At 35.3% G+C, this 22,110-nt stretch overlaps 1 protein-coding gene and 1 pseudogene across 1 annotated transcript; both read left to right on the forward strand.

Moving 5' to 3' along the window:
* Nucleotides 1-913: 913 nt before the first annotated feature.
* On the forward strand, nt 914-2,629 carry LOC120121703 (myb family transcription factor IPN2-like). The gene is made up of 6 exons (XM_039141017.1): nt 914-1,082; nt 1,172-1,248; nt 1,434-1,491; nt 1,613-1,667; nt 1,767-1,809; nt 1,898-2,629. The coding sequence occupies exons 1-6, from the start codon at nt 914-916 to the stop codon at nt 2,537-2,539; spliced, it is 1,044 nt and encodes a 347-aa protein (XP_038996948.1). The 3' UTR covers nt 2,540-2,629.
* An 11,572-nt stretch (nt 2,630-14,201) lies between these two features.
* LOC120120234 lies at nt 14,202-16,991 on the forward strand (annotated as a pseudogene).
* Nucleotides 16,992-22,110: the final 5,119 nt, after the last annotated feature.

Here is a 22,110-nt window from a genome sequence, read left to right on the forward strand (position 1 = left end):
TTGCTATCAAGAATGATGACAACCTTTTTATTGGTAATGACATAAAGGATAACATATATGTCTTTATTTCCCAAGCCATCATGGCACATATAGCCCACAAGATTTAAAACTTCATTATAACCTAAAAGGGGAAATTGTACTACAAAAGTCATCAGAATGGGTCATGTATGCAAATATATGGATGGGTTGATGGAATAACGGGTAAAAATTATGTCCGTGTGTTACATATGAGCTGCCATGATGAGTGCATCCTTCACATGGTAGTGGTATAGTAGAAAGATACAGTATTCTTTTGGTGGTGACAAGAGATGCATATAAGATATGTACATTCATAGATGAATCCAATGGGTGGTGCGATAGTTATCTTTTAAAAATTTCAAAATTCCATCTATTTTATATATGTTTTGTATTTTTTTAGTAATAATTTATTTTATCCTTAAAATTTTATAAATTTATCTCTTAATATAAAATTTTACTTCGGTTATATTCTAACCATAATTTACTCTTTGGTAAAACTTTCTGACTCATCATGTACGTTCATATCTATCCGTATGTCAGTGAGTAAAGTGTTCAAGTGACGTATAAGTTGTATCTTGTAAGTATGCTGATGACACCATATTTAGGGTATCTTTTGTGGGAGTGGGTGCATGTTAGAACAAGGTGCACTTGAATATTTTCCTGTATTTTTTTTGTATGATATAGATATATACAGCTTTTCTTTTTTATATGAAGGGGAGACCTGTGGTTTGATTCCCTTTTTTTTTATTTTAGTTGAGTGCCAACGAACGAACCCAAAGCAACCATCTCTGGCTTATCTTCTTCAAAAAACGCACCCTATTCCTCCCTATTTGCATATCGCATTTGTTCTTGAATCTCAGCGTATTCTCACAGCCGATTGTGAGTGCGTGAGAGAATGTTCCAACCAAAGAAGCCTTCAACTATGAATTCCCACGATAGATCCATGTGTGTTCAAGGCGACTCCGGTCTCGTTCTCACCACCGACCCCAAGCCTCGTCTGCGATGGACCGTCGAACTTCACGAACGCTTCATCGATGCCGTTACTCAGCTCGGAGGCCCCGACAGTACTTCATCTTTTAACCCTTTTCTCCTTTCTCTTCAAACTGATTACTTGTATGTTAGTATCAATATATTTTGCATTAAAATTAAACAGAGGCGACTCCGAAAACAATCATGAGAGTTATGGGTGTGAAGGGTCTTACGCTTTACCACCTCAAGAGCCATCTCCAGGTTTGAATACAACACCGATTATCTTATGCTTTGCTTTAGCTTTTTTATGTTCCAGACCTTTTGTGACAAGCTTCTACATGTAGGGTTGTCTTGGATTTCCCTTTTCTTTTTTTGTGTTATTTTATTCCTCTTTTTTTCTTTGCTTCTTTTGATTACAATGATTTTAATTCTTCTTGCTGGATTAGAAATTCAGACTTGGAAAGCAACCTCACAAGGAACTAAATGATCACTCCATTAAGGATGGTAAGAGATGAGGTGGACTCTTCTTTAGGGTTTTCTTTGTCAACACAACAAATACACCACCATATATATATATATTTGCATGTTTGTGGCTAAATGTTTTTCTTTTTTCCTGGGGCGTTAGATCTTCAAAGAAATGCTGCATCTTCCTCCAGCATGATGGCTCGTAGCATGAACGCGTATGTATTTATTCATTTTGCCCTTTTTTCTCTAAAAAATAAAATTCTTTCAGATTTTCTTGTGTAATTCTAACATGCATGGTTGACGCGATTAACTAGGATGCAAATGGAAGTGCAGAGAAGACTTCATGAGCAACTGGAGGTATGCATAGATAATATAAAAAATAAAGAAATTAATCTTAAGGATATTTTTCAGAAATCTTTTATATGGTCTTATTTATTCGTTCCAGGTTCAAAGGCACCTTCAACTGAGGATTGAGGCTCAAGGCAAGTATATGCAGTCCATACTGGAAAAGGCTTGTCAAACACTAGCCGGCGAAAACATGGCTGCCGGAGGCTACAAAGCAATGGGAAATCAGGGTGTTTCCGATCTCGGAACGATGAAAGATTTCGGTCCTCTCAATTTTCCGTCGTTACAAGACCTCAACATTTATGGGGGCGACCAACTTGAACTCCAACACAACATGGATAGACCGTTGCTTGATGGCTTCATTTCGAATAACGATAACACGTGCCTAGTAAAGAAGCGGCCGAGCCCTTATAGTGGTAGCGGGAAAAGTCCTTTGATCTGGTCCGATGAGCTCCGACTGCAAGACTTGGGAACGGCTCCGTCGTGTCTAGGACCTCAAGATGATCCATTCAAAACGGACCAGATTCAACTCGCACCCCCGAATACTGAGCTAGACAGTATATCAGAGATTTATGATGCGAAGCCGGTGCTGTCCGGCGATGGCATCGGTGAAAAGAAGTTCGAAGCGTCCCCTAAGCTGGAAAGGCCATCGCCAAGGAGGGTACCACTTCAGGCAGAGAGGATGAACCCTATGATAAATAGTGGTAGTGTTGCACAAGGGAGACATTCACCGTTTGCGTGATCAATATATATTTGATTTATTGTTAGGCTTAAAAGGTTAATTAATTGTGCTCCCTCTGAGTCTGATATTTGATTAGGGTTATAGTAAATTATAATAGGGTTTTGCCTGAGGTATATGATAATGTATGTCAATCATAATTTCTTACTTAAAATTAATTGTTATATATGAGTTTGATACATCAATTTGTACTTTCCCATCATCCGAATTATATGATATTGGTAATTTTATATATTATGCACCTTCATATCATTTTCATATCCTTATGACTTATTTGTAATGTTATTTTGTATGAGAATATACATATTGTTATCTAATTAGTTATTTAAATTTGAATTTAAGATTTAGTATGATATCTATTTTTTTAACTAGGTACTTGAATTTGAGTTTACGGTCTAATTTGACACCTAAAGTTCTTTTTTATTTAATTAGGTACTTGAATGTTAGTCCGAATTGATACTTGAACTTGAATTTTTCAATCCAAATTGATACTTATAGTAAATGAATAATTTTGATCATAAAGTCAATTTTAAATATCTAATTAGAAAAATAAATTTAGGTACGAAATTGAAAATTCAGGTTAATATTAAGAATAAATGGACGAAAAAAACTTAAATAACAAATCAAAACTTAAATTTCAATTTAAGTGCATGTTTTTCTTGTAGAATTTTAAATTATTTGTTCTCATTTTTTCAGTATTTCAAGCATTCTATGAACAAAGGAAATAGCACCAAACTATTTTGTAATTTTCATTTTTCATGCCTCTTCGTTCTTGATGTTAATTCGCCTTTTTGGTGGTATATCTATTCGGTGACAATATTATGTTCAAACTCTTCAAATATTCGGATTTATTGGATATTGTATAAGTAAAATATTTTTAGACATGTATAATTTTATTGGTTAGAAATTATTTTATAATAAATTAAATATTTTTAATAAGTAAAATAACACAAATTTTTGATGATAAAGTAATAGGCTTTCTAATGGAGAGTAAGTTATAGAGGTTTAAGAATTAAGAGAAGAGAAATCTTTCGAAACGAAAAGGAAATTAAAAGCACAATTTTCTCGCCATAATTGGTCAATGTCTAGCTTCTGTCGTCTCGTTAGGTTCAGGTCCCTCTTGCTAGAATGAAGTAAACTTTTAAAGCTAGTTACTTGCTATCACTGCAGACAACATCATCGGGAAGAACGAAGCCAGTGTATTTAAATAAAAAGAAACCCAGTATATGATCCCATTAAAGCAAAAGTTCATAGGTTTGGGAGCACATTCCTCTGCAAAAGCATACATAACTATATCATAACCCCATTTTCTTATTGTAAATGGTTAGTGGCCTCTTTTTCTTATTTCGGTAGAGCAACAATGTTAATTGCCAATAATGGAAACCGACATTGAATATCTACCTTTTAACCTCTTTAGTACCACTCCTTATTCCTTGGGTTGTCTCGTTTTTCGAGGTGGATACCTGGTTTAATTCTCATGTTTATAACGATGATATTTATGCTCGATTTATGTTAAAATGTGTTTTATATTATATGTGTATGTTGAATGCATGGTGATAGTGAGATATTAGATCTATATGCACCGAAGTGGAGAATTTCTTTCCTTTGTGGAGGAAGGATATAGAAAAAAAGATGCTGTCACAGTTGCCTTTATTTATTTTTTGATAGGAATGAAGATTTATTAAAATCAAAAGTCGAAGAATAACTTATGCGCCTCGTTAAAAACCTCCCTAATCTAATCGGAGGAAAAGAGTGCAACATAAGAGAACAATACAAACACACAGCCCAATACCGAAAGACATACATACATACAAAGATCACCAATACCTAGTACAGGCAACTCAAGAACATAAAACACAACCGACACAAATAAGCACAAACTACAACCATCTAAATAACATCAACAATCCCAACCAAAATAACTGACACAATCCCAACCAAAATAACCGAAACCTAACTAAAAACAATAAGCAACCTAACAAAAATTCCTACAACTGGATTGATAACTTCACCCACTAAGAGCTATAAGTGTAATTATGTGGGCACCATTTGCACTAAGTGGGGAGATTTCTAGGTTGCGTAAAAAAAAAGACCTCTACTTTGGTTCTAAATCATAGAACAGTGGAACCAGACTTGGGCAGGCGAGAACTCCAACACTATAAAAGATAAAACACCCACACATCGATAGCCCTGATCGATAGACCAGCAACAAACACCACCTGCAAAACGATCTCATTACCCTCCAAAGCTGCGCACGACTCCCCCACATCGCCCTCATGCACCCCACTAACCTCCTCCAAGAGATTATTAAAGCCAACACTCTAGCGCATTGGAAATGGATCCCCACTACACAATGTTTAGGATTACAAAAATCCAAATCCCCATCACTTAATAAATCCTGCGCATTCCTTATAAAACAACCCAAAATTCCACCTCATCACACACATGCATTCCACTACCTACCTCCAAAGCACTAAAAATCCACTCCTCAGTCAAAGAGAGACCGACTATATCCCATAACGCAATATATGGGACTCTTCAAACAATTTACCTTAAAAAACAACGCGGAACTCCACCTCATTTCCCACTACCGCCCCATTACCTACCTCCAAAACAATAATAAATCATCTCCTCTGACATGTAAAGACGTGAACACCTTCCCCATACCCAAAATAATAAATCAGAGCTCATGAACAAACCAAGAAATCCTTGATAACAACACTTAACCTTATAAAACATAACCCACCAAAAAATACCTCAGAAGCCAAGAAACCGAACTCTTTAAAACACCAAGAATCAACCAAACTAAAGTCATAAACTTCTACCAACACCTAATAAAAAAAACACTGTAGACGGCTACACACTTTAGAAAACTACAGTCGCGAGTACCATCCCCATACTAAAGAAACAGAACTCATGAACATACCCAAAAATCCTTGATAATAACACTCTAACTTTGGAAAACCAGAACCCACCAGAACCACCTCAGAAGCCAATAAAACGAACTCATGAATATACCAAGAAACCTCTCATCTACGTTCCCAACAAAAACAACCAAAATAAAACCTAAAACTCACACCAACCCCTACTAAAAAAATCACTGAAGACGACATACACACAATAGGAAACTGAAAATCTCCCAACACCAGAATCCCCACTACAATTTGAAACATATCCACAAAAAACCCTTTATCTAAACTACTCCAAGACCTCCAGAAAACCACGGCAGGGACCTCAACTATCAAATGCAAAAGAACTTACCGCCTACCCTACACCTCTCTCACTACCCTCAACCCAATTCTAACGACACTAACTTCTCAATGACCTTCCTTTCAGGTTCAACAAACGTAATACTGAGTATATTCGCTACTGATAGAGTTTCTTCCACTTCAACATACGCATCATCCCACTTTTTTTATGTCCGAATCTGAAATAGATCTACCTGATAATTTAGTAGATTCAAGATCAAACTTCTTCAACTTGGAACTCTTCAATGCTCGATCTCTTCGACTCCTCTCAGCTTTCGATAGGAGTGAGTCCTGGATATCCAACATAGAACCAAACTTTTGCATCTTCTTTTTATTCCTAATGGACATTTCTGGCACACATGACACATCTTCTAAGACTCCTCCAAAACTTTATTTTTCAGAAAACTTCGATTTACTTGCGTCGCCTAATTCCAAGGAGTTACCAGAACCCAAAACTAAACCTTCACTCCTCCCCCTGAAGCCACCAGATCATCTTTATGAGATTTCAATAAAAATCCATTCTTTAATCCCATCCTTAAAGGAGGCTCAATCTCTGGAGAAACTGCAACAGAAGCATTCGCCAAAACTCCATCCTCCAACTTTGAAATCCCGTCTATAAGAGGACTGACCACATTTTGACTCTACAACCAAAGTCGCAACCCCATCAATATCCAATCCTTTCACCCCCCACGTGATTGCATTGATTTGAAATTTGAAAGTTAACATTCTGTCCACCATCCTCGACACCACACTCAACCTCAGTCAGCTTCCCTAAACTAACCTTATTACGGCAACAGAGGTTATCCCCAGAGCATACGACATCAAAAGGGATGCCATCAGGAGACCCTTTCTTTCCATCAGAACTACCAGACTCAGAAGCCACCAACAAATCATCTTTACTCAGAAAAACACCTGTATTATTAGCCCCGATCACAACCCCATCCTTCTCAGCCTCAATCTCTATTTTCGTCAGGATTTCAGATTTAGACAAATTGCCTAAAGAATGATCTAGCATCCTAACTTCAAGAACACGAACATCAAACTTTTTATTCTCCACCACTACATCAACAACTTCATCAATCCGAGCTTCCGAAGAAGTAGAAATCAACATATTAACTTTCTCACAATCTAGATGATGGCTAACATTATCTCCAAACGTCTCAAATCTCCCCCACAAACCAACTAATTTTTTCAAAGTGACTGCATTCCAGCAATGCAAAGGTAAACCCTCTATCTCTAGCCAAACAACTCTCTCTTTCTGGCAAAAAGACTCTATCCAAAGCATTACATCCACAAAAATCTCTTTCTCAAGTAATATCACTGAAGGTCTTCAAGCATGGTAAAAAGATCTTCATCCTCTATAGAGAGCAGAAAAGAGTTCCTACGATGTCTTTGAACTTTGATTTCCCCTAAACCCCAGTTATGTAATCTGTCAATACTCCCAACACTACAAACACCAGCCATAACACCGACCAAACATCTCTTTAACTTTCTTACTTCGCCCTCATCCACATGCCCCTTAACTTTCTTTCTGGAAGCACACGCTAGGCTAGCCTCCTTCGTTTGAGAAATACTAGTTGGGACAAGGTTTGCAGATTTACCTTTCCATGACAACTTACACTGCGCACATTTATCCTTCGGAGCCTTCAAAGAATACTTAGCAAAACTCACTGAGATGCGACTACCGTACACCATAAGACCATTCAAACGTTCCTTAACTCTATCGGCTTCTACCATATTGGCAACTTTGACGAAACCGAACCTAGAGCCTGCTCGACTCCTCTTCGACGGAAGATACACACTCAGAACCTCACCATAACGACCCACAATCTGTCATAACCTTTTCCAGTGAATAGAGTTTGGTAAGTTATCCACAAACAAAGAAACAACATCCGACAGAAAACCTGAACCTCCCTCCATAGCTCGGTACAATTACCTTTATTGGTTGCAGAGAAAATTAAGTTAACTGCATGTTGTCAAAAAAGCTCGTTGTCTGCAATACTTACCTATGTAACACAAACTAAGAGGAAAAGGAACAAAAGCTAACAAAGCCTAAAGGTGAGGGGGACAAATACAACTCACATGTAGAGAAAGCTTTTATCTTTTTATTATAATGTGCATAAAATAAAGTTGGCAAAAAAGAATAAGAGGCCCTTGTACTTTTGAAAAGAAATCAATGTGGTCCTTGAATTATTTTTTCATCCAATATGACATTCCAACTCAGAAAGCATACATAATGTGGTCGTTTGACCAACATTTTATGTCGTTGATCGTTACGGTACTGATGTGGTGGTTTACGGTGTTGACGTGGCGGTTCACAGTGCTAACATGGTGGTCGAAAGTGGTTGATGACATGACAAGTGGACTAAATTGGTTTTGTAATCTTGTTCGAGGGCCAAATTATTTTTTTAAAGTTCAGGAGTTTATTTATCTTTTTAAATAAATTATTTTAAAATTTAAGTATAAAAAAATATTCAAATGCTTAATAAATTAATATGAAAATACTAAATATACAAATTAAATTAGTAAAAAATAAATATATAATTTAAAAATACTAAAAATATTATTGAAATAAATAATTAAATATATATAAATATATATATATTATAATTATATATATATATACATATATATATATATATATATATCATTTATACAAGGATTTTACCAGATTAGTCGAAACTTACAAAATTCATATTTAAATATAATTGGAAAAATAATAATTTTTTTATCAATACACTCATTTACTCATATTTTGAATAATTCTAAGGATTATTCGTAAATCCTTGTACAATCTTTAATAAGATAGTATATAAAGTGGTGTTTAAAAAATTATCTGAAATATGATTAGATTTGTATATTGAAGTAACTTACGATATTTCCTAGTTATTTAGATACAAATTTGTAAGTTTAACTATCCACTTAGAGTACTTTGTTTAAGTGTGGATGATACGACCATATGTTAAATGTATGTATAATATATATATATATATATATATTTTTATTTATTTTTTAATATTTAATATTTATTGCTATAATATATATTATTTTTTTAAAATTTTAATAATATTTTTTAGCATTTTTAATATATATATAGTAATTTAATTTTTATTTTTAGTATTTTTATATTTATTTTTCAATATTTTTATATTTTTATATTTAAAATTTAAAATAATTTTATTTTTTACAGATTAAATAAACCCTTAAACTTTAAAAAAAAAATTTGTCCTTGAACAAACCAAAAAACTAATTTAGTTATTTGTCATGTCATTTGCCACTATGAACCAGCATGTCAACAATATGAATCGCCAAGTTAACACCGTAACATCAACGACTTGAAAATATGATGAAAGACCACATTAGGTATGTTTTTTTACTTAGATGGTCACATTAAATGAAAAATAATTCAATGCCATATTGATTTTTTTCTTCAAAAATACAAATGCCTGTGATGCTTTTTTGCCAATAAAGTTTAAAGTTTATGCAGCTCTCTCCTTTCCTTTCCTTTTGTAAAATTTCTCAACTGCAACTGTAATTACATTCTTCAAAGTTATCCACCTCCCTGTGTATATAAAGCATAAAAGCACTTTGGATTCTATTTGTTTAGTCGTAGTTAATTGTGCGTTGCAGTTGTCTGTGAAAAATACAGTTAATCAGTGCAGAAGCTTCTTCTGCCTCATTCCCAACCGGCCCAATCTTACCTAGTTTAAGTTGTTGTTTTTTTAATAATCTAAAGTAATTTATAAAGTAATATTTATTCATAAACTTTATTATTCATTAATAAATATATATATATATTATATAGGTATAATTATTCGAACTCAAATTATTTTAAAAATATAATATTCCCTTATCAGGGATACAACTCAATGAATAAAAAATTCAGTTCAAAGAATGGTACCCACGTTTTTCTTAAGGAGGATTTCAAAGTCAAAGCTGTCCAAATAAACGAGTTACAGCAACAAAACTGGCTGGCAGGAAAAGAATGGATGGGACACTCTCATCACCTAATAAGGTCTTTAAATCCACCGTAATCAATAAATGCTGCTTCAAAATCAATCTAATATAACCCATATCTGTTCCCAAATGGGTAAACATTGAAAATTATGGAGATGATTATCATTTTTTTTTGGCTTATTTGGCCTAAAAGACTTTATAAAATGTAAAAAAATTATTTAATTGAGCTTTTAGTAGAACGAAAATCAATTAAACGTCTATGAATTGACAAAAAATTAATTAGATCATTTTATTATGTTGGTCGTTGATAAATAAATGAGTAATACTCCTCTATGAAGCAAGCAATCACGTCAACAAATATCTAAAATATTTAAAAATTATAAAATATTAATTAAAAATAAAAATATTAATCAATCTTAATATTCATACAAATTTATTTCTCAAAAATATATAAAATCTATTAAATAAAAATTTCAAATAAATAATATAAAATTTTAAAAATATAAACATTCCTATAAAGTTACATAATAAGGGACATTGTATCCTTAGGGAGAAAACTAAATAGTTAAATCTTAAAATGATATTATTAAAAAATAATTATAATTTTCTTTCTAAATAATTTATACATAGGGGAGGAGAAACGAATTTTCTCCTAAGATATAAGTATTGAACCCACAATCTAGAGAACAGAAAAAATGTCAATCAAGTGCTTTTATCTATTTATTCTAAAAAATATTGACAAATAATTACAAACTCTTGTAAACACCAATTTTTATCAAATACACGAGGAACCACTGCCGCGCACCAACTCTCCCTACTTTCTACCATACCTATTGTTGCAGCAAAGAAACTCCAACACTTCATACCATCCTTCCTCCCAGCACCCACTGCAACAAACAACAAGCAAACATACAAATCTGTAATAATTTACTTTCAATTGTAAATGGTATAAAACCCAAACCAATACACTGTAAAAGGGTTCTTTATCGAAACGGTCCCCGCGGCTTTTTAAGATTTTTTCAAGGATCTATCCAACTTAATTTTGGGAATATGTTGGGTTTAAAATACATAAATAAATAGAAAAATTTGGAGTCGCCATTGACCTTTGGGTTAAGTAAGTCAAATACCTAAAAATACATTTTAAAATAAATTTAAAAATAATTTTAAAAGATAAAAAAAATTGATCTGCGTTTGATCAGAGATTCATTTTGAAAAGGGTTCGGGAGTCGATTACGTGTGGGGAAGGATTAATACCCCCACAACACCCAAAAATTGGTACTTACACGATTATACATCATATAAATATTGAAATTGACAAATTTGAATAACATTTAAATTATGATATTTTTTTAGAAAAATAAGAAGGATTATTATTCCATACTAACAATCCTCGAAAATACCTTCCTTGTCAGTTAAGGGGTATTTTATGATTTATTGTACAAAATAGTATTACCCTAAATTTTAGATACAATAAATATATAAAAATAAAAAATAAATTCATTTAAACCATATTATTTTATTCGAACAATGCTTAGAAACACACTCCTTGTTAATTAAGGGGTATTACATTAAATTACTCGAGTAAAATAACATTACAAAATATTACAATTAGCAATGAATTAACAAATATGTAAATGCTATATTAAAATAATAAATATTTAAAACTAGGTATTAAATTATAAAATTAATAAAAGATCAGGGAAACAATTCCAAATAATTAATATGTTAGGTAATACAATTGTAAATAAACCAATAATATTATTAGAAATTAAATTTATTAAAATTCGAGGATTAAAATGCAAAACAAGCAAAAAAAGGCCATAATAGCAAAGTCATACAATCGAGGTACTGGAAGATAATTTAACCCTAATCATTATTCGGGATTAAAATAAAACTATTAAAATATAAGGACTAAATCGGATATTTTACATAAAATACATATAAACATGTTTAGTGACTAAAATGGAAATAAAGCAAAATTTAAAATACAAATTAAAATAAACAAAAAATTATTAGTGACTAAAATGGAAAGTTACAAAATTAGATGGATCTGGAGAAGAGTTTACCCATGCGTTAAAATGCAGAAACCCCTTCAAAACTACGTCGTTTTGGTATAGGTATAAATACCACTAAAATTGGCCCTAAAGGCCTCATCTCTATTTTTTTTTCATTTTCCACTCTCTATTTAATACACCCAATGAATGAATTTGGGGGTATGATGAGTATTTTGAATGCAAAAATCTCAAGAATACCCTTAGATATTTTTATTATTAAAGGACACCTCAAAAGAGAGAGTATGGAAGAAAATAGGTTACAAAGCTAGGAAAATCATCATCTTCTCCATCGTTTTTCTTCCTCTATTTTTCTTGGTGAAGCTCGATAGAGTGGCAAGATAGGCGTCCGAGAGGAGCTAGCGAGCTAAGCCGATTCGTGGTGGCCCAGGGGAGCTCTGATAACGCACGTCGAAGGCTTTTTTCCTCCATCCCTTTGATGTTTTCTTTATTTATTTAGTTGGGTTGTTGGCACGAATCATTTTTATGTTTTTATCATGGAATATTCGAGCCCCATCATGAACTAACCTTATTTGGTGGGGTTGATTTTATGGATGTTTGATATTATTTTAATGGTAGATTTAAATTATCTTTGCATATTTACTTGTTTTGCTTATGAATGATTCATCTTCTAAGTTTTAGGAGGCAGAGTGTATCCATTACTTAGATGAATGATATGTGTTCGAGAGAAACTTAGCTATTAATACTTGTAGTATTCGAGAGACACAAGTAAGATCCACATAAGCAATGGGGTGTAGTATTTTCTTAAGCATAGAACCGACATAGTAATACTATATCCTAATCCCTTAATGCTTGAGAGAGACTAAGATAGGATTTCAACGACTAATAGGGGTAGTTTTTATCAATAACGTAGGCTGCCATAGTTGAGACTGAGAGGAGATGACGTGACATTCTATTCTATTAGGTTCCTTTGACTAGAGATAGCGAGAGCACTTTTAGCAAACTCCGTCGAACAAGTGAAGCTTATATAGATTAAATTTGCTAGAGAGATAAGTTTTAGCATCCTTAAATCATTCTCCATCACTCATTCCCAAAGTAGTTTTCCGTGTGAGGATTATCAAGTTATTTCATTTATTTGTTATTTTTACCATTTTCCTTTGCCATGACATTTCCTTTTGTTACTCATTCGCATTACTATCCTTCCACCATATATAAGTAACGGTGTGCAAATCTGGGTACCCGCCGGATTTTGCGGGTACCCGATTTTTTTATTTTTCATTTTCAAATTATTAATTTAAAAAAATATACACAAATTTAAATGTTCGAAACTTCGAATTGCATACTCTAATATCCGAACATAAAATTTAAAAGTTCGAAATAAAAAATCTAATAATCCATAATATAAATATTTATATATATATATATAATAAAAATTATAAAAACTAACTGGCTACTCGGGTAACCGGAAAAACTAGATTTTGTGACTTGGGCCCGACCCGAGAAATGTCGGGCCGGGTATCCGACCCGGCCGGATAATTTTTTTTAAGAAAATTAACCGGTTTTTTTAGATCCGGGTTAGCAGGTCGGGTAGTTTTGCACACCCCTATATATAAGGGACATTGTACCCTTAGGGAGAAAACTAAATAGTTAAATCTTAAAAATGATATTATTAAAAAATAATTATAATTTTTCTTTATAAATAATTTATACATAGGGGAGGAGGAAACGAATTTTGCTCCTAAGATATTGAAGTATTCAACCCACAATTTAGAGAATAGAAAAAGTGTCAATCAAGTGATTTTATCTATTTATTATAAAAATTATTGACAAATAATTATAAACTCTAAACATAAACAATAGAACAAGAATGAAATACACCGAACCTAATACACAAAAAAGCATTGATAGTCATCATTACGGTCCTTCTAGTAGTTAAGTTAGATATGATTTGAATTTTGAAGTAGAGGCTGAGTTAGGTTATATCTGTAGAATTTTAAAAGTTAAGACAGTCTTAAAATACTATATTTCAATTTGACCACAATTAAGAAAAATGCAAAGCAAACCACGTACATGATTGATTTTCATTCAACCGATCCTATGGCCATCATTAAAGCAAATAGACCCTCTCTTCCTATTCGAATGACAAAACGAAAACATTTGATGTTTGATGGTATACGGAAATTACCTAGAAGAGGAAAAAGGAAATATTATTCACAATTGAACTCCAGTTTTTTTTAAGGAAGAGCGCTATTTAATTGAACTCTAATTTTAAATACTCCATCATTGTTAAATTGAAAATTCACTAACTATTTTGTAAAGGGATAAATAAACAAACACGCGTAATTAGAAAAAGAATTGGCAGTCTCCTACGCTTCTATTTATAGTTCACTAATTATAAACAAACGATCACACACCATCCTATATTAAAAAAAAAGAAGAGAGTACACGTTCAGTGTCTTCCTTACTTAGAACGGTGTATGACCGATTCAACGCCGCTTCTTTCCGACTGTGATAACCCGGCAGAACCCAAACTGCCGCCTCGCTCCCTCGATGAAACCATCGAGCACTGCATCGGAGACTTCGGGTGGTTCCAAATCTTTCAAGCAATACTCGTCTCATTTGCTTGGTTCTTTGACTCTCAGCAAATTTTCATCAGTGTATTCACTGATGCTGAACCGTCGTGGCACTGCACTAGAGGTGGGTATATGGGCTATCCGCCCGTTTAGCCCGCGGGTTTTGACAGCGGGGCTTAAACGGTGCGGGTTAAAAAGCCCGCATTCATAAACGGTTTTGAATTTTAAGGCTCGCGGTCCGTCCATTTAACCCGTGGGCTAAACGGGCTTACCTGCGGCCCGTTTAATAAAAATAATTTTAAATGCTTTAAATACAACAAAAATAATGTTTTAACTTACTATACCTTTAAAAATGATCGAGCAACTTGAAAATGAAGGTAGCACTGTCAAAATAATAAATAATATTTAAATTTTATTTTAAATAGCCGGAAATGATTATAAAATAATATTTTTTAAATTTTTTAATCATTAATATATATAATGATTATAATTACTTAAACTCAAATTAAAAAAACAATATTCACTTATATCACCAAATTGAAAAACAAATAAAACAATAACCACATTATACTTTATAAAACACGAATATTCAAGACTATAATGAATACACAGAAGTGTCTGAAAGTAGAAATTCAAACATAAAAATTTAACAAAGTCAAACATTATACAAATCTAACAGAAAGTTGTCAAGTGTTTCTAATAATTGTATTTTATGGATACTTTAGAGAAATATTAAAAACATATGAAAATATAAAATAAAAATACTTAGTATAAGAGTAAATTGAAAGATACAATTATACTAAAATTGATAAAATATAAGTCATTAATTTGTTAAAATATATTTTTTGTAAAATTCTTAAAAGTTGAAAAGTATATTTTTAATTTTTTATTTACTTTTCTTTCTTATTTTTAATCCAAATATTACGTGTCATGTGATATTATTAGAATATCACGTGACTTTTTATAATTAAAGAAAAAATGGATAACATACTTCATGAAAAAAATAAAGGTCAAAATTAAATAAAAAAAACTTTAAATACCAAATGATAATGATGTATATTTAAATGAAAAAATATCAAGCAACGTAAATTATGACAAACACCCTAATAAATTTAGACTATAGTTTATTGATCAATAGCAAGCAATAGTAGCTTAAATTTATGACAAACATCATATTTATAAGTAATTTATTTTCTTTTCTATAAAATTCTTTAAGTTTATTTTCTCTAAAATTTTATAAATTTTAAATTAAGCGGGCTTTAGCGGGTTTAACGGTCCGGGCTAAAAAGCCCTCAATTTAAACGGTCTTTAATTTTTTAGGCCCGAAACCCGCACGGGTCCCCGCGGGCCTTAGTCCATATACCCAGCTCTACACTGCAATGACGATTCAGTTTGCAACAGGTTCTCCAACATCTGTCAACTTCCCAAGAATTCATGGTCTTGGGATTGGCCTTCTCACACCTCGATTATATCGGAATGGGGCCACGAGTGTTCGCCTTCGTTCATCACTGGGTTGCCTGCTTCTTCTTTCTTCATGGGCTGCCTAGTAGGTGGACTCGTGCTTGCCACGCTCGCCGACTCAACTCTTGCCGTAAAATATGCTTTTATTCTCATGTCTAACGATGTCTTTATCTTCATTCTCCACCGTTTTCTCTTCCAATATTTGGATCTATCAGCTTGAGATTCATCAACGGGTTCGGCCGCGCAACTGTTGGAACGTGTTCCCTTGTGTTAGCAACCGAGTTAGTGGGAAAACGGTGGCGCGGCCAAGTTGGTGCTATTGGCTTCTTTTGTTTTACTTTAGGGTTCGTATCTTTACCTGCCATGGCATATGTAAATAGGGGTTCTTCATGGAGACATTGTATCTATGGATTTCGGTGCCAATATTTTGTATTGTACATTAGTTTATTTCTTAGTTCATGAGTCCCCAAGATGGCTATTCGTCAAAGGACGCAGAGAGGAAGCAGTTAAAACACTCAAAAGCATGGCTCAGACCGCTAATGCCTTGACAATGAGTTTCTCTAATGTCCTTGTCCAGCAAGAATCAACGAATGACAATATTTACTCTTCAATCAAGATAATGTTGAACAAAGGATGGGCTTCTCAGAGGCTAGCGGCCGTAATGGTTACTTGTTTCGGGATCGGTATGGTGTACTGTGGGATGCCATTAGCCCTTGGAAATCTATCAGTCAACCTCTATTTAGGCGTCACGTTAAACGCTCTGTTCGAGCTCCCAACATCACTGATTACATTCTTCTTATAGGGAAATTAATAGGAAAGATGCATTGTTGGGTTTCACAATCTTGAGCGGCCTGTGCAGTGTATTGTGCGTGGTGGTGGGCAGAGTGTGGCCAAGTTTACAGATAGCAATGGAGCTGATATCTTTCTTCAGCGCTTGCGGGGCGTTCAACATGTCACTGATATACACAATAGAGCTGTTCCCCACCTGCCTGAGGAACTCGGCAGTCTCGATGGCGAGGCAAGCGCTTGTGCTTGGGGGAGGGTTCAGCCCACTGCTTGTGGCTGCTGGGAGGAAAAATGACCTTATATCGTTCGGGGTTTTCGGGATTGTGATCGGCGTTTGCGGGCTGCCATTGATTGGATTACGGAGACGAGAGGCGGCACAATTGTGACACCTTATATCGTTCGGGTTTCGGGATTGTGATCGGCGTTTGCGGCTGCCATTGATTGGATTACCGGAGACGAGGCGGCACAATTTGTACACAATGGATGAGAAGACGCAAACAAAACCAAGAGGCGGAGGCCGCTATTCCAACGCTAGTATAAGCTGCATGGAGCTAATCATTAGCAACCTGCCAGTAAGTTTGTCTAGCTCGTTGAAGTTATTGTAATAATTTTTAGAGAAAATCGCCTCAGTGACCAAAAATGTCTTATAATATACGATTTTAACCAACTTTTTTTGGATTGCCAAATGACCAACAAAATCGCAACGCGAAATAAAAATCGCAACGCGATCCCCAGAATCGCAAATCATTTTCAAAATCGCAACGCGATTCTTGAAATCGCAATGCGATAGTACACAATTCGCATTGCGATTTTCCAAATCGCAACGCGAATATGAAATCGCAACGCGAACACATAAATCGCAACGCGTATCCGTAAATCGCAACGTGTATCCGTAATCGCAACGCGTATGGGTAAATCGCAATGCGTATCCGTATATCGCAACGCGTATCCGTAATCGCAATGATAATACATAAAATCGCAACGCGTATCCGTAAATCGCAACGCGATATTTAAAGCGCCATTATAATCGCTACGCGTATTTTATTTTCAAATTACAAAAACGAATATTAAGACAAAATCCCATAATCGCAACTCATAACCTAAAACCTAAAATCACAACTCAGTCCCATCTCCATCTCTCACTCTCTACGGCGAAGAAATCCGTCCCCATCTCCGAAGATTTCCGTCCCCATCTCCGGCGAAATCCCTCACAACCATTCACGTCAGAAATCCCTCACAATATCAGAAATGGAAAATCAACCGAGGGTTAGTTTTTTATTTATTTTATTTTGAAAGTTTGCATTATTGTAGTTTTTCATATTGAAACTGATGATAAGTTTCTGGTCATTTCATAATAGATTAACCATTTCACTTAGATTTCATTTCGCGTTTGATTCTGTCGTTGCGATTTCATTTCGCGTTGCTATTCTCTCGTTGCGATTTCAAGTTAGTATTTGTCTTTGTCTTTGTTCTGTCTTTTGGTTGAAGTAATGCAATCCATTCAAGTTTCAATTTGCAGAAGAGTCGCAACGAGATAAATGAAAATCGCAACGAGAATGACTGTCGCAACGAGAGAAATGAAAATCGCAACGAGAGAATCGCAACGCGAAATGAAAATCGCAACGAGAGAATCGCAACGCGAAACCAAAATCGCATTGCGATTTTCATTTCGCGTTGCGATTCTCTCGTTGCGATTTTCATTTCGCGTTGCGATTATCTCGTTGCGATTGTCATTTCGCGTTGCGATTCTCTCGTTGCGATTTCATTTCAACCAAAAGACAAAGTTTGCAAATTTTAGTTTCAAGAATAAACTACTACTTTTATGTTTATTGTTTTTGGTATCTTCACAGTGTTTTTTGGTATATCTAACTTGGTATTTATTGTTTTTGTAGAAATTTTTTTCGGCTCAATTGACCTTGAGAAATAAGTCAGCCTGGCCACTACAATTGCTTCGAAGCTTTCACCTGCTCAAAGACAATTGTTTGAGGAAACCTGCTTCGGGCCATGGCTGAGAGTACAGCATCCGGGTGGAGATGCTAATTTGACCCATTTATGGCTTCAGACCATGACATCAAATCTACCCGACAGTATACAACGTGGTGAGGAAGAGATATGGTTTCATTTTCCACCAGCGTATACTTGTTTTGGGCGGAAGGAGTTCTGCTTAATCACTGGTCTACGATTCGGACACGATGATGTAGGCCGGTACACCGTCATATCGCCCGCCCATCATGGTTATCCCGGGTTTTTCCGGATGAGTCAATGGAGAAGCCGAACCTACATGGCGACGACCTGAAGAAATTGTTTAATAAGAAAGCTGGTTTCACTCGGATGGATGACGTCGATGTTGTCCGAGTATGCCTTCTACTACTTGTGTATGCCGGCTTTTTAGGCAGAGAGGCCAGACAACCTATTCATCGGGAGCTAATAATTTGGTAGAGGACCTGAATGCATGGAATCTGTTTCCGTGGGTTCGTATATATGGAAAGCTACCTGGACTAAGTTGTCGTCTGCCTTTGATGACCGCAAAAGTTTGCGGGGCGATGGGTCCAAATACACTTGTCAGGCTTTGTTTGGGCCTTTAAGGTAAGAATTTCTATATAATGTTTCTAAAATTTATAATTAATTATTTAACAATTACTAATTTTGTTATTATATTGTTTGTATATTTGGATATTCGAGGCTTTCCCCAGCATGCGTACATATGCAATAAAACGTCAAATGATATTCCCAGGGCTATTTCCTGGAAGAGGAAAACTCTGTTGGATTGGGAAGACTTAATACCATATGCGACAATAATAATGTAAGTTAACACAATACTTTCATATAATATAAACAAGTTATTAATAGTAGACGTTTAACTTTGTTTGAGTTTTTATATTTAGGAGGCCAACATTCCATTACAAAGACTGACACCCCACGGAGGAAGAGCTTGCCACTGATTGGTGGCAAGCTAGTCAGAGTTTTTTTGATGGCACGGATGATGAGCAGCATCCACTTCCTCCAATTCGAGAGCCATCACCTCACCTAGAGCCATTACCCGATCGACCCGACTATACACCTCTAGAACGAGAGCCATCACCTATCCCGTCACATCATCGAGCCTCTTCTCCACCATCACCTCATGATAGCGACCGGCAAAGATGCCACGACTCCTATCTCCTTGTTCTCCACCTCCCCTCCACGGGATGAGTCAAGGGAGTTACGTGAGGTCAATGCCTTGCGTGAGGAGATCGGTACTCTACGCGATAACGATGGTGCATGGCGTGTGGAGGTGTCAACTTTACGTGGTGAGGTTGCCGCTCTACGTGAGATATAGTATCGTTGCAGAATGAGGTTCATACTCTACGCAACGAGGTAAGTTTAAGATTTTCCATATTTAACTTAATGATAAATTTACTCGTAATTTCACTTAGATTAGTCATTTCACTTAGATTGCTTAGTAAATTTATTCGGTTGCTGCCAATTCTGCTAAACTGTGTATTCTTTAACACTGTGAAATAGTATTTGTCTTTGTTTTGTCTTTTGGTTGAAAGTAAATTTGTTCGGTTGCTGCCGATTCTGCTAAACTGTGTATTCTTTAACACTGTGAAATAGTATTTGTCTTTGTTTGTCTTTTGGTTGAAAGTAAATTTGTTCGGTTGCTGCCAATTCTGCTAAACTGTGTATTCTTTAACACTGTGAAATAGTATTTGTCTTTGTTTTGTCTTGGTTGAAGTAATGCAATCCATTCAAGTTTCAATTTGCAGAAGAAGAAATATTTACTTTCGCAACACGAAACTTAAAATCGCAACGCGAAACCAAAATCGCAACGCGAAATGAAAATCGCAATGACAGAATCGCAACGCGAAACCAAAATCGCAACGATAAGATCGCAACGCGAAACCAAAATCGCATTGCGATTTTCATTTCGCGTTGCGATTCTTTCGTTGCGATTTTCATTTCGCATTGCGATTCTGTCGTTGCGATTTTCATTTCGCGTTGCGATTTTGGTTTCGCGTTGCGATTTTAAGTTTCGTGTTGCGAAAGTAAACTATTTCTTCTTCTGCAAATTGAAACTTGAATGGATTGCATTACTTCAACCAATAGACAAAACAAAGACAAATACTAACTTCAGGTATTAGTTGAAACATATTTTTCTTTGTTATCTGATGCATTTTGTGAACTATGATAGAATAATGACTTGGGTGAATACAATGCAAGTTTGAAACATATTTGTCTTTGTTTTCACTGTTTAAATATCATGTCTGTTTATTTACTGATTTTTGTATTTAATTATTTAGCGGCCCGATAGAGTGGATGCTTTACGTCGGGTTATGCTTGCACGACGAGTTCACGCATCAGACAGCGTGCACGTGCTATTAAGTCTCCGTACACCCCAATAGTGCGAAGACACCGCAAGAAGAAGCCCGACTCGCCTGTCATCCCTCAAGAGTCCACTCCTATCGTTGAAGAGGCCCCCCTATCATTCCTCGAGAGTCCCCTCCCACCGATCAGAGGCCACTGTCATCATTGAAGAGGTCCCTCCCACCATTCAAGAGCCCGATTCACATGGCGTCATATGTAGGCTTCTTGAGAAACCCTCTGACGTGCCGGACATGATGGATTCAAGTTGGCTCTCGTATGAGTTATCGGCCAGTACCATACCGGTATCTGAAGAGGAGAGGGAACAACTACCGGACACAATTCTGGATAACACCCTTTGGGCTAAGACCGCTGTTGATTTTTATCTACATGAGCGGAGCCAGGGGTGTTTCACTGACATATGCAAGCTCACCGATGATATCTATTTGTTGCTTGATCGGTCCTTGGTGGGGCGTATTATTAGGGGTCGAAGACAATGGCTATTTCGATGGGGGGGTAAGTCTTATATTTTTCTTATATTTCAATTTGATTAATTTTTTTTTTAAATTTATGTAAGTCACTATATATGTCTTTTTTTGTAAAACAGCATATCGATGCGTGGGTGACACGTCTTCTAATAATAAGAAAACTTAAGAAAAATAAAAATATACGATATACACTTATGCCGACGTCTTTTCACGCCGTTCACTTGAAGAATGCACGAGATGAATCATTTGATTTGGGCAATGGACAAGCTAAACTTTATCCTGCATGGTGGGAGGTCGATAAGGTTAGTATTTATTTTAGATTGAGTTTAAAGGTTTTATGAAATAAGTGCGCAAATGAATGAATTATTACTTATGATTGCAGGTGTTTATCCCTGTTTTGGAACGTAAACATTGGATTCTCGTCGAGCTTCAGCTCCTATCCCTTAAGACAATAGTGTATGACAGCATGATAAATTACATATCATTGGCTGATTTAAGATATGTTATTAAGGATGGAGCTCTCATTTGGCTAAATTCTTGGATGCGATCAATTATTGGACTCGTTCTGGAAACAAGAAGCCAAAGAACTCAATATTACAGTTATAGACGAGACCGCGCCACAACAAACGAGCGGAGCCAGAGGAGATTGTGGTCCTCTCGTATGCTTGGCGTTGGAGCGTTTGACGACGGGAAGCATCAAGTATC

Source organism: Hibiscus syriacus, unplaced genomic scaffold, assembly GCF_006381635.1.
Source record: "Hibiscus syriacus cultivar Baekdansim isolate YM2019G1 unplaced genomic scaffold, ASM638163v2 tig00001120_pilon, whole genome shotgun sequence".
Taxonomy (NCBI): Eukaryota; Viridiplantae; Streptophyta; class Magnoliopsida; order Malvales; family Malvaceae; genus Hibiscus; species Hibiscus syriacus.

Bases quoted from the DNA above. Each gene is read 5' to 3' on its own strand.
- LOC120121703 (XM_039141017.1), top strand. From the start codon at position 914: ATGTTCCAACCAAAGAAGCCTTCAACTATGAATTCCCACGATAGATCC. The intron at 1,249-1,433 runs GTTTGAATACAA...TTGCTGGATTAG, and splicing joins ACCTCAAGAGCCATCTCCAG to AAATTCAGACTTGGAAAGCA. The intron at 1,810-1,897 runs GTATGCATAGAT...TATTCGTTCCAG, and splicing joins GACTTCATGAGCAACTGGAG to GTTCAAAGGCACCTTCAACT.